Raw genomic sequence first — 23,378 nt, 5'->3', positions numbered from 1 at the left:
ATTGAGCCATCACTGTGCTTAATGACTATCATTCCAATCAAAGGTGTGTGGCGGCGTTAAGGATAAGACAGCATTTGATTCCACAGAAACTATTCTAAATACATCCTCGTTAGCGACATGAATAGTAGCGTACTCAAAAGTTCAATCGCAGAATGCAGTCGCGGGCGGGATGTGATCGAAAAGGTTTTACAATGTACTTCATTAAGTACTTTCAAGCATGTGGTTCTATTGTTCTCTAAATGTACAATATTTGAATAAGGACACCAAAGAGCGGAAAAAACTCCTTCATCTATTACTGTACAGAAGAACAGCTACATAGAATACATTTGTTAAGTTGAGAACACATGGCCAATTAATCTCAGCAAGTAAGATCTAAAAGCTCCCTTTTTAGCCAACAGCAACAGAGATATTATAGGTTTAGCATTAGTTTTGCACCCACCTCATACTAACGTATCAAATATTTATTTACTCTCACTGGAGACTACAAGTGAGCAAAAAAAAATTACCATTTTGGTATGAATCAGCACTAAGCAAAACAAGAGTTAATAAGGAACTGTATTTAATATTTTATATCTATCATCTCTCAGGTAACTGGAGAAGGGGTCTTACTATTCTCCTTTAAATCTGTTTTTCAGACTATATTCTAACCTTTGGTTTCTCCAAGTAGTGGAGGGATTATCTCCTTGAATCTGAAACTAAGTGATTCCTACTTAAATATTCTAACTGTTTCAGTGACGGAAAGAATTTCAAAACTAAGAAACGGATACCGTTAGCCCATTAAAAAGAGAACTCTGCTTGCCGAACTGAAATGCGTTCAAACATTATTAATAATAATAATAATAATAAAATGTGAAAATAACCTAAGTAAAAAGACTCCTACTTCTAACCCGTAGCCTGCTTGCAGGTGGTAGCCCGTGATTCAGAGCGGCAAATATTCGATCGCCATATCGCACAAGTGGAAAATCTAGGACGAGTGAAAAGGCGAGGGGCTAGGGGCAGGAGGTAAGGGAAAAAACGACAGTTTTTTCCCCTTTCTCTCTCCCATTGTTTTCTGTACTTAAAGCATACCAATGTTTGTACTAAGAAATCAGTGCATATTGACAGATACGTAAGTAATTATTAGTAATTTACTTTTTGGTAATTAATTAAAACTTATGTCAGACATGTAAGCTGACTCTTGATCTTTTAAAGGCTGGATTCTTGTACGCGGTTTTTCAATGTATGTCAGATTAAATTCCTGAAGCCGTTAATATAATTTTTAGAAGGTCCCCTATACTTTTTTATGTGAAGCGTGATTGGGTAGTCTGCTTTCTCGTGAATTGTGGTTTGAATTTTTATTTATTCGTGAATCATGATTAAAGACGGTAAGGTCTTTTTATGTCCACATGAACGAAATATTTTATTCACATGTGACCCGTGAATTAAGGCTGAATTAAACGTGATTCGTGAACCATTTTGTTTTGTGTGATGAGATTCCGACTATTATAATGTTTTTAAAATGTACGTATTGTTCTCGAACGGCTGTGGTTAGCTGTTGACAGGAGATGGACTTCATGTGGATCGACAAAACTCGCAAAACAGACCACTACCGGTTCTTGAACAACCAAGATGAGACATGACATTATCTTTTGAAGCGTATCACTGGGTCAAGACTAGAAAAGTAAAATAGTAATTCAACGTGATTTTCTTGAATTTTGCTTAAACGTGAAAGAGTTTTGGATGATATTCGTGAAGCGTGAAAAAGCCAAATACTTTTATGTGACTGAGTTTTACTAAAGGGTATAGGGAACTCTCTCTTCCTAAGGACATAGGCGCTGGCTGTTACTCATTCGGAAGGAGCCACATGACTTTAGTTCTACCTAACTGAATAGAAAGTTCATTTTTCTCAGTCCTTTAAAATCTGCTTGGCCACAAAAAATGAGCCGCTCTCCTTGCTCTATCCTCTGCACTTTTATGAAGACTAGCCGCTTGATCCATTGTTCCTTTTTTCACAATACAATGAAAATTGTGTGAGTCATCTAAAGTGACAAACAAGTCACCTTGAGCCTTAATCTTCTTTAGATTATCGAGAATGTATTGAGGGATAGACAGATTTCCATACTTAAACTGTACATCTTCCTGGTAAAAAGATACCTCTCCGTTACGGATGCGAGTTTTCATAACAAGTTTTTCATTGGGAGGTAGCCTGGATACATCCTCCTCCATGGGGAATTCTTTTATATCTGGATCAGTGAAACCCTGAAGAGTCCCATCGCTGGACTTAAAGATTATCACTCCAATCTCAGGGGTGTTCGAGTGGTTTACTAACAGTTTTTCCTCGAAGTCATCTGGAACATTTAATTCAGGGTCCCATATTTGAAGGTCACCAAGCCGTTTAGATATCTTTCCGTGGCGAGCGATAGTTCTCAGTAACACAACAGCAGGGACTTTTACTTCATACTGCGTGGTCAGCACAAGCTGCTGGGTGTTCTGAGCATCTTTCCAAAGAATGCATTTCCCTTCTGAGGAGCTGCATTGAGGACAGTATCCGAAAGAATCTGTGAATTTTGAGTCAAAGTTTCCATGCAGTTCTTGAAGACCTTTTGAAATTGGCGTAGAAGATCTCTGCTCCCTCAAGACTTTGACGATCTCATTCAGTTCCAGGCTTCGCTCTCCGTTATTTAAATGTACAACAAACGTCTTTTCTACTCTACTGACTCGCTCAGTGAAATCCTCACATGTAACTCCGCCCGTTCTTGATTCTCGATTGCAAACAAAGATAACGACTTTTTCATCTAATAAAAAAAGAAAGATAAGATATGATAAATATGTACGACATTCAGTTAGGTTTGATTGCATCTTAGTTTAAAAAAATTAATCCACTCCATTCTGCCATTGCGACAGGAAGTCTGTGTGCTGACAAAGCATTAATCCTACCGTAGTAAAGGATCATGATTCCTCGCTTTTCTAGACCTACCTTCCCTCCCTTAGACAATGATTTCTCCACTCAAGCATTCAGAGGTAAGATTATTTTTGTCCGACGGTGTTTGTGAATGAATTCATCGAAAATATTCAGCGATACAAAAATATGGAGAAGCGGAGAAATGGTGGTAAGAATGATTGTCATTTTTGATTAATTCATTCCAATTACCGACATAAGGTAAGAAATAACTTACCGACTCTATCCACCGCAAGTCTTACAAGTCTTTGTAATTCCTCTGATCTCTGATTGTCACGACCATCCCTTACTGTATCACCGTCCACCACCAACACACAGAATCTGAAGCGATAATCCCTCAAATATTCTTTAACTTTGGTGATTGGAGGGTTATCAGTCAAAGGATCCTCTAACAAGTGAAGGCTGGGAAGAAGTTTTTCAAAAACTTTTTTCACATCCTCCGAGGACCCATGTGACACGTTACAGCCAAGAATCGCCAATTCTAAAGAGTGAAACACAGATGGCCGTACACTTAAAATATTCCTTAAAGGAGAAATACGCAGGTTGAGATTCCCATGAGTTATTTTTACCTTCAGAAAATCGCTTAAAAAGCGCTAACAAATTCGACCGACTTAGTTTTGGTACCTGGCTGTACACACCAAACTAAAAAAAAAACAATCATCATTTTAGACAATAATGTCGTTACTATTCAAAGAGATATTCAAGAGATAGAAAGAAGGTATTTGAGACCTGGTTGCGACAAAGTATAGTTGGCCAGGTTTGCTAAGCGAGATAAAAAGAATCGCAGCGTCTATGATCATATTTTAAGCACATTTGAAGACAACTTTTGATAGGGTAGGTTATATTTGGAATCTAAAATCACGGTCAGAGTTATAAGTTCGTAAATAATTCTTAAATGATAAAGATGAAAATTACATGATTTCCGGAGCATGCTTTTCAGTTTCAACTGTGTGGGCACGGTTGTCTAATTACTTTTTGTTATGACCACATTTTGGCGTCATAAATCATCTATTACTGTACAGAAGAACAGCTACATGGAATACATTTGTTAAGTTGAGAACACATGGCCAATTAATCTCAGCAAGTAAGATCTAAAAGCTCCCTTTTTAGCCAACAGCAACAGAGATATTATAGGTTTAGCATTAGTTTTGCACCCACCTCATACTAACGTATCAAAGATTTATTTACTCTCACTGGAGACTACAAGTGAGCAAAAAAAATTACCATTTTGGTATGAATCAGCACTAAGCAAAACAAGAGTTAATAAGGAACTGTATTTAATATTTTATATCTATCATCTCTCAGGTAACTGGAGAAGGGGTCTTACTATTCTCCTTTAAATCTGTTGTTTAGACTATATTCTAACCTTTGGTTTCTCCAATTAGTGGAGGGATTATCTCCTTGGATCTGGCTCCTGGATCACTGCTAATTGCTGTGTTTTCCCCATCGCTCGAGATACTGCTGCTCCTAGTTGTACTATCGAGAGGGTGTACAGAAGTGTGCTCTTCTTTATCATTCCTTGGTCCAGTTGCAGCTTCATAGGGATACAGGAAACTTTCTTGTTTCGTTGGCATCTTTGATTTAGACTGCTGTTCAACTGGCGAGGAATAACTTCTACATAAGGGAGCCGGTGTTAATTTTTTCGATCTTGCTTGTGGTGGCGTTTCTGGCTTTCGTTGTTCCTTTCGCTGAGGTGGATTATTTCCAAACTTTCGTCCTTTCTTGAATGGATCAAAGTGATGCAGCAGAGCTTGTTCGTGAATCGCTCGATGTTGTTTGTTCCAAGAAAAGATGAAGCTCCTTCTGCCATCAAGATAATCTTCGCTGAATTGCGAGGAAACTTTCCTCTTCGCCCAACGTGAAATAACCTCTTGATTCTCTTCTTCGTTTCCCCTGTAGTTATCATCTCCCTCGATAACGATGATGACGTCTCCTCCTGTGGACAAAGCAGATTCAAATGTACGTAGCCTCAGGGTCTTATGAGTATTATTACTTAAAATAACATGCATTGTTAAATGACCCGCACGATCCAGAAGGTGCCTTTACTGAAAAACGTTGGAAAAAATCCCTCTATGCTTCAGAATAAAATCTAAGGGGGCAGTACGCCACGGCATGACCAGGGTTGGGAAAAGACGTACGGCGCCGTGAGCTCAATAGAGATTAATCAAGGGAATGATGAGAAGAACCATACAAACTGAACCTTTGAAAATTCGCACACGTGAAGTATAAAACACTACTTGTCAAACGTCCTATTTTGGTATCAAGAAATTCTCGATTCACTCCAAAAGCTCCGAAAAAAGCACAACCAATCGAATATCTTCTGCCAACAATTCAGCCACTCAGCATTATGTTTTCATTCGAAATATGAAACTTATGGACACTATTCATTCTCATTCAAACTGCTAAAAAAAAGACTATTTGATACTGTCGGGATCTTAAATATCTCAATACTCAGTAATCAAACCATCCAAATCGTCGAAAATTCTAATTTCGCAAAAGACAACGTATATAAACTTGCCCGCGATATTGAAAATCGTTTGTGACGTCATACTTGAAATGGTGTCTCGACCAATGTTTACCTTACACGGTATTGTTTTTCGATCAATGGACCAGTTGAAAAGGCATGATAACCTTAAGCTCGTGAACGAGCTCAGTGACCTATAGTTCTTATTGCATAAGTGCGGTGTACAACTATTTCCTTTAAATTTGAGAAATTAAAAAATATTCATCGAAAGGGAGAAAAAGGTGTAGCTAAAAGTGCTCACGAAGCCCGTTACTCAGTGATGCCGACAAATTATGATCTTGAAAGTAACAACTCGAGGAACGTTTTGTGTCGATTTAGTTCAAAATTGCGAAATTGTTTTATAAATTACATATCAAACTGTTGCATACGCTCTAGACTTTCTTATTCAAGTGTTACTTTCAAGAACCCTCGTTTGCAGTTACCAAAAAATGTACCGTGAACCTCTACAATGAGGTAAAATTGTTTAAATTTCAAAACAGAGAAATTTATATTCAAATCACTGTAAATATCCCAAAGGTAAAGAACGAAGCGGAAACTGAAAATATATGATATATATAACAATAGAAAAAACACACAAATGAGTTCATTTCGCAGAAACTACAATATTACGACTTGACGAATACTTTTTAAAATAAAGATTCCAATAACTCCCGTCGTAATAAACTTCCGGTTTCGCTATACCTGTCGCCTGAAGCAAAGCTCTGTAAACTTTCGTGTATCCCCCTTGTGCGTCTTCGTTGATGGAAAGACGAGATTCGTTTGCATGTACAGCTAAGACGGCAGCATCCATCTCCAGGGTGGGAATCGTTTGATCGCTGAATTCAGATATTTCGGAAAGCGAGAAATAGTGTTGCTTCACAGATATCTTAATGCCAAGTGTCTCTGTCGTTGTCAACAATAAGTCTTCGATGGGGTCGAGCTTACAGAGACGGTCGCAGTTGAAGAGATGAAACTTACGGGGTGATGCCATCATATTTCTTTTATCTAGGAGATGCTGTTGAAGCCTGAAATGTCCCTACACCTAAGACTGTATGGAAATGACATCAAGATTAGGTCATTGAAGCGTTATGAAGCTTGTTGATGGCGTTCGATTCTACTCCAGGAAATCATATTACATACCTTCAAATGAAAAAATAATTCCTTTGGAAGAGATCACCGTTCACCCAGAGATTACAAAGGTAACATAAGATGCACGAAGTTGTTGTGACATGGGAAGATAACGAATAACGAATTTCTCGGAAAAAAACCATGGGCTACAAATGCATGATGGGTACAGTTGAGTAGCTGTCAAGAGAATTCGTGACGAAACGCATGTAGCGCAACGCGGGCACATGGGAAGATTTTGCTCTAAGTTCATGTTATTCAAGCCAAAAACTCATTCTTTGATAATGCGTAGAGCAGTGATTACTACGAAATCAGTTGACTCGTTATAACTGCCATGGATCTGCGAGTAAATTTCGCGTAAACTGAAAATTATGTTTTCTCTCCTTCGTGGAAATTCGGGGATCGATGCAACTGGAAATAGATTTGTCTGTTACCTCCCCTCCATATTGAACAAAGATACAAGTTGGCCATTCTGTTATCACTTCGCTCTGAAAGCAATGGAATTATAAGCTTACACTGATATAAGAATTTAAAAGAACTGGATTGGAGCGGATTTCACGCAACTTGAAAAATGAACAAATTATGCGAAGCGGGAAAATTTCTTCAGTAATATAAGCAAAAAACAATCACCCATTCCGTCTTGCTCATTCTAATTTCTTGACTTTTTTTATTATAAATCAAAGAAACAATAATGTTGCAGGTAATACTAATAGCCGGTTGCACTAGGGTTACAAATATTTCCATTCCTTGAGCTGTAACTGTACCGGCCAGGCAAAAATTAGATTAAAAGACACAACAAAATCATTCCTATTAAAAATTGTTACGTCTAGTTAGAACATAAACATTGTGTTCTATTACTTTTCCAAGCAAGAGAGATGTAAGTTTCTATTCATGTAGTGAACAAATATTATTGAACTAGTGCTGGCGCGTGTTGAGGGGAAACTGGCTGCAAAGCGTACCACGCTGAGAGAAGTACACCAAGGACTCTCGAACTGTCGTTTCTCAGTCTATTTTATATCTCTTTTCTGATACGATTCTACCACAGCTAACTCACTTCCCTGCTCTCTAACCACTTTGACTCTGACTGAATAATCGACTCTGTCTTGCTCTAATCAACTCTGGTAGAGTCTCTACAAACTTTATAGCACGTCCTTATATATTCACATTTTAAGGATATTTAAATGATATCTATGATTGGCATTCCAAGGTTTAAAAGAAAATTGAAGTTTGTTTTATTTTTAGTACATTGCAACGAAGTTTAATATGCATTGAAGTACAAGACTTCCACGCTCGTAAATTTTTGTCATACCCCCTCAAGACTACAGTATTTTGACCACAGGCAGCCCAAGCTCACTACTAGTAGTGAGCTTGGGCTGCCTATGTTTTGACAAACCACTTTTAATGAGCGACGCAAGGTAAATTGTAGATAAATCAGTGACATTACTGAGGACGGTATTAGAGGAATTAGACTAATTAGAAATCTAGTTGCTTTTGTCACCAAAGGTAAAACACTTTAATGTTAAAACATTTCAATATGATATCGTATTAAATTTTAAAATCAGAGTCACTGCTAATGGCCATAGTTATATCTTTAGGATGTCATTCGTTCCAAGGCATCAATTACACTTCACCTTAATAGGAATTTAACTATGCCCTTAAAAAAACCTCGGAAAAGTTAAAAAAAGTTCTTTCTCCCCAAATTGTTTCGCTGTCTCGCCAACACCCTCACGTTTTACTACACATCGAAATTTGTCTTCCCTATCTGAAATGATGTACACTAGTTTACCATTATCCTTTTCTGTAAAACTATCGATAATGTATTGAGGAATATACAAATTTGCGAACTTAAATTGTACATCCGCGTCTTCAAAAGAGACCTTTCCCTCGCGCACACGAGTCTTCAATACGAGTTTTTCATCGGCAGCTAGTGTTTTTTCACTGTCTAGCGAAAAAGGTTTTATATTTCGAGTATGGTGATACTCAGTTGTACCATCACTGTACCTTATGATTCGTACTCCAGTCGCAGGGCTATTTCTGCACATTTGAAGGAGCTTCTCTTGAACATCACCTGGAATTTTGTATTCAGGGTCCCAAACTTGAAGGTCGCCTAATTTATCAGATATCTTTCCGTATCGAGCGATACCCCTCAGTAAAACAACAGGAGGCAGGTTTACCGAGATTTGTGTCGCCAGTACAGGCTGCGGGGTATTTGGAGCAATCTTCCCATGACAGCGGTTTAGTTCTGAAGATTTACTTTGAGTATGGTCTAAAGTAGATTTCACGAAAGTTCCGGCTGATAGCTGAAGGGTGGAAAAAGTTCCATCAGAATATTTTTGCAGATCTCCTACGGACTCAGGTGGCAAGGTACAACGGGAAGTTGCCAGATCTAGAGGGTAAAATACAGGTGGTCATATATTGAATAAATTTTCATAACCGCACAGGCTGCAGGGTATTTGGAGCACTCTTGCCATGAGTGCTTTTTGTATGTAGATGACCTCTGCCAGATCGACGTAAATCTGTGGACAATTAGAATTAGCATTTAAAACTGGTTGCCAAATGAAATCCTTTTGAACGGATCACCAGTGCATTTGATCTTGGGGCTGGCAAGGGGGACATCGACACTTTGATGAAACCCATTCAGACATGTCTTCTGAGAAATGTCCGAGTGATTGTCAGTGAGTGAGTAAGACTACTCCATAAAAGCCTAGACAGCCACAACATGGCTTCACAATGGTAAAACCCTGTTTCCCCCGGCCTTTCCAAACCAAACTAAACAGCAGATTTTAAAGAAAACACTTCCTCTACCCCACTGATGAAAGGAAGCAGCAAATAATCGAGCTAGAGGAGCGAGTCGAAACTCATAAGTTGGGTATAAGTCGTGAGTGACAGGCCAACTTAAACGAAAAGAGAAATTCCAAGGATCATCAGGGCAGAATTTGTGGCCAGCTTGTTTGAGGTCAACAAAGAGAGTTCTAGTCCCTGTGACATCCCTTAGGTAAAGTAAATTCATACAACATTTAACAGGAGAGCTCTCCATCCTTTCCTACTCACAAAAATTGTGCCAAAAAAAAGGGTAGGCACTTAATCAGCCTTTATTCCAGCTACGTTTTGAGTTTCGAACTCTGAACTCTATGGCAACATGATCTGTGAGTTTATGTAAGATGAGGACGCACATCAGTGCAACAAAAAATTTAATAGATATTATTTAAAAATAGTGTTAAATTCTTAGGGGACCGATTTTGTACACACGTGCATAGGCTATTTTTTATGTTTTAGTATACCAATACGTAATTTAAAACTCATTCCAAACGACAAAACACCAAAGTGAGATTGCCTCAAATGTTACCAGCCTATAAAACCAGAAAATTATCAAAATAGTTGTTTACCTATACCATGAATTTTCTCCCCTTTCAGGGTCCGAGGATCCCTGCCTGTGACTCCTCCACTGCTGTTGCTTATAACTCCGATCTCAAGGCTGGCCACAGATGATGCCAATGTTTGATCAGGATCCAGATCTGTAACATTTGCGGATGATGGTGCTTGAGGTTTGGACTGTATGCTTCTTTTAAGGCTTTGATGCTCAAATTTCCTTCCCTGCGCATTCGGGTCGAAATAATGTACCAGAGCCTCCACGTGAATTGCTTTGTGACTTTTGTTCCACGAAAACACGAAGCTTTTTCTTCTATCAATCAACTCCTGTCTAAACTGCGGAAGTGCAATTCTTCTCTTCGCCCAATGCGAGATGAAAGACTCGTTTTCTTCGCTTTCGCTCTTGTAGTTGTCATCGCCTCCAATCACAACGATAACTCTCCCTCCTGGAGCAAATACAAGGTAATTATTGATTCAGCAAGAGGTAATAAGCCGACGGGACTTGGCATTTAAACGTACTGGATTCTACTGAAATGATGCATGACACCAATTTTCAAAGAATTTATTATTTTCTATTATCATAGATTATTTAACTTTTCTGATCCAGTTTATCTCATGGTAAGTCAGCAAATAATATTTTGGTCGAAAGAGGAAAAGAAAAAAACAATTTTCTCGGAAACGGTTCAGATTGTCTCCGCTTTCAATGTGCGTTCGTTCTGTCAGAAATATAAAACGAGTAAGTTTAAACGTTCGATACTTGTACTTAGATACAAATAATATTTATCTTGACGCTTCCAGTTAAATTTCAATACAGATCGGCATAGATAGTTCGGATCAACAATTACAATGAAGAGACAAGAAACCAATTATTACCACTGAATTACCTGTTGCCTCCAACAAAGCTCTGTATACCATTGTGTAGCCTTGTTCCAAGTCCCTGTGGTTGATAAACAAACCAGATTCGTGTGCATGCACCACGAACATTGCAAAATCCATCTGCATCTCGGGAATAATTTTGGTGCTTAGCTCAGGTATTTGAAGCAAAGTAAATATATGCTTCTCTACCGAGAATTCCAAGCCGAGTTTCGATTTCGCCGATATCAATAAGTCCTCGACCACGTTTAAGTCGTAAATACTATCACAATTAAAAAGATGAATCTTTAGCGGCTCTGTCATCATTCTTTTCGCTTGCTCTTAGTATCTGGAACGCAATCTTTTTTTGTTTTGAGCATCTATCATTTGCTGGAGACGAACGTGGTAGACTATTTCCGAGAAGCTCTTTATAAAAAGCATATTATGGTCTGAAATCGTTCCCAGGGCCTCTCTCTTGTTATTTTCGCGTACACGAGAAAGAAGCTGGTTCAAAACAACAAAGGAGAGGCTGCGACCCACGAAACGTGCCTGCATTCATAACGAAGTAGAAGAAGAAAATGTATTCCTAAGGGTTTAATGCCTGAGAATGATGTCCCAAAAGCCAGAGGTTTCCTTTAATGCCTATGAAGCGATTTCTTTTTCTTCTTTTTTTTTTTTGCGCACTTATCAAGCTTATCATTTGTAGAAACCTTTTTCAAAAAAAGAAAAGTTGAAAAAATAAATAAATAAAACTCGGGCCCAAAAGTGCTCTTACTTTGTCTTCCAGTGGATCTGTAGATGGTGATGACGCAGAAAACTCTGAGGTGACCCTTCCAAATCTCACATCTCTCGGAATTTTTTATTGATTTCGCCAGCGTTTAAATACTCTAGAATAGTCATTTAGATCAACAGAAGCAAGCTCTTCTGAGAGTTGTGATACATCATACTCAGTGAGAGAGAAGAAATGGAAGTTGCGAGTACGGTTCAGCCGTACAAAGGTGAACCGTGTGCATCAAACGGAGGCCGGAGGAGACTGACTAAGGCCTAGTTTATACGTCGCACTACAGTCGAATTTAATTCAGACGAATTTAATTCCATTAAATTCGTTTTTCCGTCGACATAAGTCGTGGCGTGGTTTTATGCGTCGAAATCAACACGATCGAATTTAAATAAGCAGCATCTTCAACGCGCCACGGGTCGCTGCGAGCTCGCCAAAATAAATGGAAATACATTGAGAGAATGTTTGCATTTCATTCGACGCGACGCTAGTGCGACGTTAAAACTGAAGACGCGTTATCGATATTTTATCCATCTTTTACCAAGACTGATAAAACGTCAAGGACGAATTTAATTTACCAGACGAATTTAATTCGTTTTAGAAGTCGCGCTATCGTCGAATTTAATTGCTTGAGGGACCTTGAATTAAATTCGACTGTAGCGCGACGCATAAACTAGGCCTTAGACGTTTTCTCTCCTGTGGTGTTTAGGTCAAGATTACGACAAAAGAAGCCTTTCGCACTGAAAAGTTAACTTTAAACAGCAGCATCGAATCAGCTGTATTACAGGGCACGATGATTTTTCGTCGATAAACATCGGTCTTTTTTTTTTTTTGCAAGTTTCTCTTTTCCTCAGATATCGCAGAGGCAGAGGTTCAAGTTCGCCTCCAAATAGGAATTTCAATAAAGAAAACCGTTTGTAGTTTAAGCCCAACATAACCACATGTCCCATTCCGCTCACTGGCAAATAACTGACATAGGTGTTGTAAGTGAAAATTTCGGCTGCATTGACTTTTGGATACGATAAATGTAGTGAGGCCGACGACTCTGAAGCAGTAAGTCTCCTCTAGCTTCATGTCGACAAACGAAAAGCATCCATACTGGCCATAAATTTTCATACCTTGGAAGGAAGTGTATGGAAATTCCCGGTATATGAGTATAATTCTAGCATCTAGCATCATTTAGCGCTCCGGCTACGCAGCACATTTTCTCTCTCTTCTTAATTTCTCCTTCTTCCGCCTTAGCTGCCGTCATATCATGTCACAGCTACGTAACATCACAGCTATGTAACAATCGTTTTGGCCGGCAAATCGTTCTTTCAGTGCGCAAGAAAACTAGATAACTATCAACTAGGAAACGCAAAAAAGAATCTCGTATCGTAGGAACTTTATTTCATATGTTGGCACTACGTTATATCCAGCTGTTATACTCTAAAAAATTGAAATCGGAAAACTTATTGTCCGGGGTATTTAACTGATGTATTTGTCTACAAAATAGACGGTCAAAGACTACATGTGGCTATTGGTATAGCACAAGTTTTAGAGTATTGAAAAGAGCCAGAAGTTGTTTAATGATGCTAGAAGGTAGTGTTGCAGAAGATTTGTCTCAAATGCAAAACCGACAGCAAATGTGCCCCATTCCACTAAATTATGAGTACTCTGTTCCACAAGGGAAAGATGATTCAAGAATATATTTTCTAATTGACATCCAACCAATAAATAAATGGTAACAAATAATAACACTATCTACAGTAATAATAATTGTATGTAGTAGTAATATAATAAAATTTAAAGAGGCTAGGCATCTCTCAATTTCGCCTGTTAATTGTAAATAATTTTCTTATAATAATGCAATTCCATTTTCTGCGACTTTTGTTTCATACAAGGCATTCTACACTTTAAGGATATTCCGTCATTCTGCGTCTTGAGATAATCCGCCATTCCACCGATCACCCGATTATTATCTCTTCTATTTCTCTAAATCAATATGCAATATATATTTACTGTCCTCGTAAAAGTAGCATGCTATGCTACTAGCACTGCACGATTGTTTCAAAATTATGCTTAAAATTATATATTTATGGTTAATAGAGCATGATATTTCATTTCATTTGGAGAAGCACCCTTGTTCTGACAAAAAACTGCAGTGAATTAATTTATTAAAATTTACGATGTTAGCATCACGTTTAATGACTCTTATTATGTTCCGTTGAAAAAAAAAAACAACTAAAATATGCTGAATGGGCTGCAGTGCTTTTTTTGAAAAAGGAGCAAAAATTGTACTCGTTTTTTTCTGATCATGCCAAAAAGTCACATAATCTGTAAGGGCCAAGTCGCAAGTCGCAAGTCGCAAGTTTGCTCAGCCGCAACCTTCGCGTCATTTATCCTCACGCTTAGTTTCACGGAATGGACAACTGGAAGAGGCTATGAGCGAGTTCAATGAAAGTTGAAGGCTACTATGATTTCTTGGCTGTGTTATAATGAGTCGACTAATTACGAAATTCTAAATACTTTTGTGAAGAAAGGTAAATACATTAACATCATATTTATGCGATGTTATATCTGATCATTTCATAAAAAAATCTGATTATCTGGTGATAAGTTTCGAAAAGCAAATTCCCTAACTGATAGCCACAGATGTAACTTTAAGGAATGGATGGCATTCCTTCCAAGGTATCAATTTGACTTTGTCAAACAAAAAGGAAATGCAGAACCCTAAAAAAACTTAGGAAAACATAAGTAAACCTCTTTCTCCCCAATTTCTTTCGCTGTCTCGCCAACACCCTCACGTTTTACTACACATCGAAATTTGTCTTCCCTATCTGAAATGATGTACACTAGTTTACCATTATCCTTTTCTGTAAAACTATCGATAATGTATTGAGGAATATACAAATTTGCATACTTAAATTGTACATCGGCGTCTTCAAAAGAGACCTTTCCCTCGCGCACACGAGTCTTCAATACGAGTTTTTCATCGGCAGCTAGTGTTTTTTCACTGTCTAGCGAAAAAGGTTTTATATTTCGAGTTTGGTGACACTCAGTTGTGTCGCCAGTACAGGCTGCGGGGTATTTGGAGCAATCTTCCCATGACAGGATTGTGGTTCTGAGAATTTATTATGAGCATGGTCTGGAGTAGATTTCACAGAAGTTCCGACTGATAGCTGAAGGATGGGACGAGTTCCGTCAGAATCTTTTTGCAGTGGATCTCGTACAGACTCAGGTGGCACGGTACAGCCGGGAAATACCAGATCTAAAGGGTAAATACAGTTGGTCATACTTTTTTTAAAACATTTTAATAACCGCACGAGGCACGATGGCCAGACCAGAGGTCAACAAAAATTTCCCTCTGTCAATGAGTGACAGAAACGTCAAACATAATCTCCAATCGCTAAAAGATAATTTCTTTCCGCCTTTTGATGGCGAGAATGGTATCGAAATGGTAGTTATCGTAGTTTTAGTCGATTCTGACTTGAACAAGTTTACATCCCTAGTTGAAGGTAATTATGAATTAGTGTCGTTCAATTGTGAGAGCTTGTTTGCTCGTAGCTCGGCCCTGTAATAACAGCACATAACCTCTCGCTATACAATTCTATATTAATGATTTATTGCAGTCGGGATTTTTGTCTGACACAAGCGGATAAAGGAGGTAGCCAATGGAACCAAGCAAAACATATGACTGACTGTTTTACAAATGGTTTCATATCATGTGATCGCTGGCTTAACTTTACAGAAAACTTTTCAAAGCTAATATCTGACCATTCTCCTAGAGAGAGGCAAGGGGCCTGTACGTGACGCGTGATTAGGCCAAAATCAATATGTAACGCGTGAATTTTTACAGAAAGGAGAGTGTCATTCGTAAATTTATGAACCGGCATAAGGCGTGATTTGCCCTCCGAAATAGACATGGCAGGTGAATTTTTTTTTCTCTCATTTCGTGACAACCTCACAATTTATCAAGGTCTACCCTTACCTTTGGTTTCTCTAGGGGTTGAAGACGGTATTTCTCCAAAACTATCTCTCCGACTACTGATCTCTGTCTCTCTGCTACGTTGTGTACCTGTTTGCATTTCTCTGATCGTTTTTAGTGCAGATATGGATTCATCATTTTGTTGGGAAAGTTTGGGTGTGTGTAAATTTTCCTTTTCTCTCAGATTTGCTCGCGATTTAGGTTCTGTCCTTGAAGGTTGGTTTGCACGTGGTGGCCTGTCTTCAAACTGTTGTCCTTTCTTGTTTGGATCAAAGTGATGAAACAGAGCCTGTTCGTGGATCGGTCGATGCTGTTTGTTCCAAGAAAAGATGAAGCTCTTTCTGCCATCAAGATACTCTCCGCTGAACTGTGGGGAGACTTTCCTTTTCGCCCAACGTGAAATAACTTCCCGATTTTTTTCGTCATCGCTTTTGTAATTGTCATCTCCGCCGATAACAACAATGACATCTCCTCCTGTGGACAAAGCAGATTCAAATGTAAATAAGTGCAGCATTATTATCTCTCAACAAAAATTAAATTCTCGGGACCAGATCTAAAATGTGGAATTATAATGCCCTTGATTGACTAAATGAGTGGTGATACAGAAACCATCTCTAATCAGCATGTCGATGGGTAGTTGCCACCCGAAAATAATGTGTGTTGCACGAAATAGACCTGGCATGTTCAATTTGAGTCAATCATGGGCCTTGTAGACGTCTTCTGAATCGATTTTCGTACATTTCAGTTCGTTTTGAATCGGTGACGCGTTCGACTGCATGCGCCTCGTATGCCACTATCTTGTTCTTACCGCATTTTGACGTTAGCTGTGGTCTATTTGTATATGTATTTTATTTTGCATTTTGTATTTCCTCCATTTCAACAATTACAAGCTATTGATCAGTTAAAAAAAAGATAAAGAAAATGGAGACGGGCATAATATAGCGAGATAGTTAGTTGGCACGTACTTAAGTTAATTATGTCAAGACGTTTAATTAGGCCAGGGTTTACATAATTGGGAATAATATGGTCACAAAGAGGTACATTGTTGATGATTCTTACAGCTTTGTTTTGTAGCTTTACCAACTGAGACAATGGCACTAAATATCACTTATTTACCAAAGGGTAGATAATAATTCACATAAAGTCTAGAGAACATCCCGTTTTCTGGATCAGTCAGATAAATTTACGTCTGTTTCCAACAATACATACGATCAAATATTGATTTCAATGGCTCTACTATCGAGTGATTGTTCAGATGGATTTCATGTGATTTAGAAGCATTTGACCTCAGTCTGGTTGCCATAGATAGCTGCTGGCAAAATATTATTTTTTTTAAAGGTGAACAGCTGACTGTTTCATCGTTGCATAGAAATTTTACGAATAAATATGCCTTGAAAACTCAGAATATCCGATGAAAAGTCTTGCTGATTTGTTTACCATTGTTGAATAGTTTTTTTCTCTTTTTCACTGTTGCCTCAGCCGTAGATGACCAAAGGAAAATAGTTCTTAAATATGCCTCTCCTTCCCATTTATACGTATACTTTCCTGGCAGTTCGAGTTGGCTTCATTTGCATGTTCTAGCAGGCAGTTACGCGTACTAGAAATGTTTAGTATGCTTATACGTGCCCAACTTGAACGAGTAGCATCCCGATGAAAATTCAAATAAATTAAAGTTTTCTCGGGTCCTGTGGTTTTTTTTATAAAAACTCTCGAGCGGAACCGGGGAAAGGTACTATGCTCTTTGAGTTTCAGCTTCTGAAATAACAATATGCAAGATTACCTTCTTAAAACTAAGAAAAGTGCAGGGGTCTTCCCTATTCTGAGTACTTGATCCCATCCCAGAAAGTCGAAGGATCAGAAAGGTCGGGAAGCAAACTTCCTTCGAGCATTACACTGATGCAGCTGCATAAAAACAATTAGTGGCTGTTTGCTAGTTTGTGGAGCAATCGTCGAACGTTACTATGATCTACCTATCGGCTCATGACATACTTTCGCTTTCAACTTCGGTGTCAGATAGGCCTCTGTTGTTGAAGATAGATAACTCTTTTGCAGTAAATTTGTCGACCACTACTTTTTGTATAGATAATTTTGCTGACCTAACAAAGCGTTATCAAGCATAATTAAATGTGTTGAAACGAGAAAGTGAGAATACTTCCGCTTCCTACCCGTTGCTTGTAGTAAAGCTCTGTATATCTTGGCGTAACCAATTCCTGCGTTGTCCTCGTTAATCGACAGTCGTGATTCATGTGCATGAACCACGAAAAAGGCCAAATTCATCTCTAGAGTTGGAATCCTGTCGACCATTTCAGAAATTTGAGAGAGTCTGAATGAATGTCTTTCTACACGTTCAACATGGATGCTGAATTGGTCAAGCAATTTCTTCATTACTTCGTCCAACAACTTCTCAACAGGCTCCATCCCGTATGTATTATCACAGTTGAACAAATGAACTCGCTTTCTTAACTGTGACATATTCTATTTATGCCTTTTTTATCACTTTGAGCGAAGCCTTTTGTTATTACCTTCTGGAAGATATCGTATATTCAAATTCACCTATAGAGGAAGACGATTGCGCAATGTTTCTCAGAAAGCCAGTAGTTATACCAATCGACACGAGTCACGCAATCCAAGAAAATACTCTGATAATAACGATTCACGACACAGCAACTACCTGCTTGGGAAGTCAAAACAACCACGAAGCATAATCATGTCTATATTTAAACAATTCGGTAAAAAGAGCCAAAGCCATGAAACCGTTTTTGGGAGAAATTACATCAAATAAGGCTGATTGATTTCGATAGGAATTTGAAAAGGAGAATGAACGAAAAAGCGCCACAGAACGTTTCGATGACATCATGTCATCAATGTCAGTGTCACATTGCGTTACATCTAATACTAAAACTTAAACCTCTACAAATATATAAATCAGATTGATTGCTGACAGCGAAAGCTTAGTCTTGAGGCATATTGGCCCTCGCTGTGAGTCGTTCAAACGCGCAATGCAACTTTTGTCCTCCCTCAAACACAGAATATATATTTACCAAATTTTATACCACTGATTCCGACACAGTGGTTGAAAATCTTCCTTTGCAGTTCTTATTACTTTTTCAAAATTATTTGCACTTTTTACTACACACCGAAACTTGTCCGAGTTATCTGAAATAATGTAAAGGTCACCATTAGGCTTGTTATCTTTTGCTCTCAAACCATCGATAATGTGTTGAGGGATACACACATTCCCATTATTAAACTGTACGTCAATGTCTTCAAATGATACCTCTCCGTTATGAACACGAGTTTTTAATACGAGTTTTTCATCGGGAGCAAGCTGTATTTCCTCGTTCAACGAAAATTCTTTCAAACTTCGGTCAATAAAACACTCAGGTGTGCCATCAGTGTGCTTAACGATTATTACTCCCATCACAGAGGTGTATCGGAGTTCATCAAGTAGTCTCTCTTGAATGTAATCCGGAACTTTAAATTCAGGGTCCCATATCTGAAGATCACCTTCCTGACCACAAATCATTCCATAACGAGCCAAACCTCTCAGCGCAACAACAGGAGGCGGTTTAATCGGTAACTGTGACGCCCGCACCAGCTGCTGGGTATTTTGCGCAACCTTTCTATGAATGCTTTCCCTTTCTGAAGAATACTTTTCTAAAGACTCTCCTCTTGAGTTATTTGAATGTGTGGTTAATGAGTCAGTGTTTACATCCAGTCTTTGAAAGCCACTTGAACGGATTATCTGTGTATTTGATGTGGAGGATGTGACAGAAGGACTCAAAACTTCGACTAAAACATCTTTCTTCACGGCCAGTTTTCCATCGTTCACCTCCGCAACAAACACCTTTTCTATCCTATTGATTCCTGCAATGAATTCCTTAGGCTTCATCCCATCCTTCTTTGATACATTTATGGGGCTACGATTGCAAACCAAGATGACGACCCTTATAGCTGTAAAAAAAAAAAAGTGACAAAAGGTTGACGTTCGTATGACGATCGGTAGGATGATATTTCTTTTTATGATATTTAACAAATGGTTAACACCACAGCGTACACTATTGAGTTATGGATGCACGCGGGAGGTTGCTAAGCACGAAAGAAGTGTAAGAGTCGCACGAGGCGATAGCCGAGAGCGACTCTAGCTTCTTGAGTGGTTAGCAAACCTCCCGCCAAGTGCATCCATAACTCAATAGTGTACGCTGTGGTGTTTACCATTTGTTTTATAACATAACATTGATACATTGTAGTTAAACAGTTCCCTTTTATTTAACAATCTTACGTGACCACTAAAAACAAGCGCGCGCGGAAAAATGGTCTTTGCATTTGCTCACGTCAGCAGCGTACACCCATGGGCAAATGGTGGACGCTAATTGACCAATCAGAGTGCGCCCTTTACTTTGGTTATGTTATAATTTTTATTTTAGGATGATATTTTTGATTATGTTAAAATGTCAAGACCACTGTACTCCTTCTCTCGGACAATTTGGGTCAACATTCAATACTGAGCACACTGATCTCTAAAGAATTTAATCAGAGTGGTTCGAACATGATAAGCACTACCAGCCCGTGCATGCTACAGCATCCTCACGTCTAAATACAACTAACACCGTGTGACATGGTTAATATTAGTCGTGTTTCGAAAAACCGATTCAAGTTCTGTTATCTAGGATGGGCTCAGAGCTACTTTAAATTCATGTTCCCACTCCTATTTTTAATAGCAGCACATTAGATGAACCATTGGAGGCAATTAGCTTGACGACAAATCGATTTCAGCACAAAAGACTGACGCCAAAAAATAAAGCAATGGGTTTGAAAAATTTTGATCAAAGCTACTGTGAGATGAGATTAACTGAAGTGCTGCACTTCGAAGACTTACCAACTTTATCCGCTATACTTCCTACCAGTCGTTGATATTCCATCGCTTTGTGATTGTTGAAACTATCGCTCACTGTAGAACCGTCCATCACCAACAGAGATACTTTGAAGTGATTTTCCCTCAAAAACTCTTCAACGATGGTAACTGGGGGATTGCCAACATAAGGTTCGTCTGATAAATGAAGGCTAGGACGGATTCCTTCAAAAACCGTTAACACTTCTTTCAAAGATTCATGAGACACATTACAGCCGAGAATTGCCAGATCTAAGGAGCGAAAAACAAGACTGCGTACATTTTAAAGTTTGTTAACTGTGAGAAGTACGGTTCCCTAATGGTTAGCGTGGTAGACACGAGTTTTACAGAATTTATTTCCTTAATGAGTTATGGAAACGTCAAACTTTACCTCACATACCAGTCGATTTAGGTGGTTTGCATCTATCTGAGAAGGCGAGTGAAGCCCATTTGTGAGAGCTTGTTTGCAGGCGTGTAGCGTGGTCATTTTTTCAAGTGCGCACAAGTACATATGATCTAGAAACCTAAGTAAACTGAGCGTAAACAATTGCTAAAAATTTCAACATTTTCTGGTCACTTCAAGTACGCACGTTCGTATATGCGTATAGGACGCTACGCGCCTGGTTTGCTTCCGGGCTTGCTATGACAGAGCGTTATCCTAAGTTCCTCTCGCTATACAATTTTTAGCAAGTGTGTTAACTTCAGGTTTTTTTTTTTTTTTTTGTGATCAGTGGCCGAAATGAAAAAAGTTCTTACTAACTGTTAGTGACGTGTTTTCTAACCTTGGATTTTTCCAGGGTTTGAAAGGAGAGTTTCTCCAGCACCATCTCTATAATTACTGTATAAGGCTTCCTTCCATGTACTGTCTCTGCCACTGCACCCAGTACTACTGACGACACTACGGTATGTCTCAGTCTGACTTTCTTTCACCGCTGTTACTGCAGAGATGGCTTAATTGTTATGCGAGGCATTTTCGGGTGTGTGTGTGTGGGGAACTTCTGGGTTTTGGATTTTTGCGGATTTCTTGATTCAGTAGATGAAACTCGCGATTCAGGTCCTGGTTTTGTAAACGATGGTTGATATTCAAACTTTTTTCCTTTCTTGTTTGGATCAAAGTGAGGCAGCAAAGCTTGTTCGTGAATCGCTCGATGTTGTTTGTTCCAAGAAAAGATGAAGCTCTTTCTACCATCAAGATAGTCTTCGCTGAATTGTGAGGAAACTTTTCTCTTCGCCCAACGTGAAATAACCTCTCGATTCTTTTGGTCGTCGCACTTATAGTTGTCATCTCCCCCGATAACAATGATCACATCTCCTCCTTTGGATAAAGCATATTCGAAAGTAATTAAATGAGCTCTAGAGTATTGTTACTAGATATGAGATATGCTTTTCAGTGTTATTCTATTCGTTGGCGTGAACGTGACCGTTTTGTTCGACGATCATGACATGACGGATACAAAAAAAGTTCATACGGCTACATACGAGTGACATACAAATACATATGGATTCTCATGAGTGATGTTTTCCATTTTTTCTTTTAAATTCATGTGTCGTCGCAACTTTCGAGGAGTTCTCTGAAAATCCAGCTTTAGATCATACAGCTCTTACTTTTTAGTGTTCTCGTTCTCTTGTTGTTCTGAAAATGCATTTGGAACTTCGTCGCTTACCACAACAAATCTTGCAGCCAGTTGATATTCCGAAAAAAATTACAGACCAAGTTCATTCAACAAAGTTTGAAACGGCGATAACTGTGACGTGGTCGCTCAATCTCGCCACTCGTGTTACATACGAAAAATAAAGCACTCGGCTTTCGGTTGTGGCCGTATTTATTCATATTCTACAAGTGTTTTAGTACTCGGAAAAACAGAGATCCTTATAATGATATTCTCTCATGATAGATTTTTCATTACTTTATACTTTTCGTTTTGCTGCTCGCCTCGTTACCATAGTTAATAGTTAAAAGCCACACCTCTGTTAACTATGGCCACACTAAAACGTTTATATTTGATGGTTCGTTAAACGGCATATTTGCACAGTGGTCAAAAACATTACTTACAGCGAGGAAACCCTAAAATACTACGATTGGGAGCCCTGTGATAGACCTCAAATGTACGATTTGAGTCCCTCCTGACCTCGCACATTCTATTTGCGAAAGTCGATCAGGAAGGAACAGAATGGTCGGACAGCAAACTTCCTTGGAGTATTACTCTGACGCAGCCGCATGAAACAAATGGTCGCTGTTGCCACCCTACGGAGCAACCTAAGTTCACATTCAAACTTGATGAAAATAAGATATCAATCTACGCTAATATACTTTCGCTTTCAACCATACGATATCTGACGAGTCTCCGCCATTGTTGTGGGAGATATATAACAGTTTTGCAGCAGATTTGACTATGGGATCACTGCCTTCCCTAAAAAGGACTTTGCTTGCCGAAACACGAGTTGCTCAGGAAACGTAAATACGTTTCAAACAAGGAAAACAAAAAAGTGAAAATGCTTCCGCTCCTTACCCGTTACTTGAAGTAAAGCTCTGTATATCTTGGCGTAACCAATTCCAGCGTTGTCTTCATTGATCGAGAGCCGGAATTCATGCACATGGACCACGAAGAAGGCCATATCCATCTCTAATGTTGGAATGTTGTCGACAATTTCAGACATTTGAGCAAGTCTGAATGTGTGCTTCACTACACGGTCAACTTGGATGCTGAATTGGTCAAGCAATTTCTTCTTCAATTCGTTCACTAACTTCTCAACAGGCTCTAACCTGTATGTATTATCACAGTTGAATAGATGAATTCGCCTTTTTGACTGTGACATATTCTTGTCTATCGCTTTGAACGTAGCTGTTGTTAGAAACCTGAAAGAGTAGATCTAAATATCCAAATTCACCTGTGGGAGAAGACGATTGCGCAATGTTTCCGAGAAAGCCTGTCGTTATTTTGATCGAAATAAGTC

At 38.8% G+C, this 23,378-nt stretch overlaps 2 protein-coding genes across 5 annotated transcripts; both read right to left on the bottom strand.

The window, feature by feature from the left end:
• Window positions 1-1,319: 1,319 nt before the first annotated feature.
• LOC148727542 (uncharacterized) lies at window positions 1,320-23,341 on the bottom strand. 4 transcript variants are annotated; one of them, XM_088726251.1, is made up of 5 exons: window positions 6,582-8,225; window positions 6,144-6,489; window positions 4,305-4,874; window positions 3,156-3,419; window positions 1,320-2,774 (listed from the first exon to the last, which is right to left on the bottom strand). In XM_088726251.1, exons 2-5 carry the CDS (start codon window positions 6,433-6,435, stop codon window positions 1,894-1,896), a joined length of 2,007 nt encoding a protein of 668 aa, XP_088582377.1. In that variant the 5' UTR covers window positions 6,436-6,489; window positions 6,582-8,225; the 3' UTR covers window positions 1,320-1,893. The 4 variants fall into 4 exon arrangements, with proteins under 4 accessions (XP_088582377.1, XP_088582375.1, XP_088582376.1 ...); XM_088726249.1 differs by lacking the exons at window positions 6,144-6,489; window positions 6,582-8,225 and adding an exon at window positions 22,934-23,341; XM_088726250.1 differs by lacking the exons at window positions 6,144-6,489; window positions 6,582-8,225 and adding an exon at window positions 10,820-11,871.
• On the bottom strand, window positions 14,433-22,775 carry LOC148727543 (uncharacterized). The gene is made up of 6 exons (XM_088728662.1): window positions 22,763-22,775; window positions 21,610-21,738; window positions 21,206-21,361; window positions 20,412-20,675; window positions 15,536-16,006; window positions 14,433-14,815 (listed from the first exon to the last, which is right to left on the bottom strand). Exons 1-6 carry the CDS (start codon window positions 22,773-22,775, stop codon window positions 14,580-14,582), a joined length of 1,269 nt encoding a protein of 422 aa, XP_088584788.1. The 3' UTR covers window positions 14,433-14,579.
• Window positions 23,342-23,378: the final 37 nt, after the last annotated feature.

Source organism: Stylophora pistillata, chromosome 7 (genome assembly GCF_964205215.1).
Source record: "Stylophora pistillata chromosome 7, jaStyPist1.2, whole genome shotgun sequence".
In the NCBI taxonomy this organism is placed as follows: Eukaryota; Metazoa; Cnidaria; class Anthozoa; order Scleractinia; family Pocilloporidae; genus Stylophora; species Stylophora pistillata.
This window is presented reverse-complemented; position numbering and strand designations above follow the sequence as displayed.

Bases quoted from the DNA above. Each gene is read 5' to 3' on its own strand.
- LOC148727543 (XM_088728662.1), bottom strand. The intron at 16,007-20,411 runs GTAAGTCTTCGA...CTTTGTCCACAG, and splicing joins AAGTATAGCGGATAAAGTTG to GAGGAGATGTCATTGTTGTT. The intron at 14,816-15,535 runs GTAAGGGTAGAC...TTTACCCTTTAG, and splicing joins AACCCCTAGAGAAACCAAAG to ATCTGGTATTTCCCGGCTGT.
- LOC148727542 (XM_088726249.1), bottom strand. From the start codon at position 23,240: ATGTCACAGTCAAAAAGGCGAATTCATCTATTCAACTGTGATAATACA. The intron at 4,875-22,933 runs GTAAGGAGCGGA...CTTTGTCCACAG, and splicing joins AGCTTTACTTCAAGTAACGG to GAGGAGACGTCATCATCGTT. The intron at 2,775-3,155 runs GTAAGTTATTTC...TTTTTTTATTAG, and splicing joins ACTTGCGGTGGATAGAGTCG to ATGAAAAAGTCGTTATCTTT.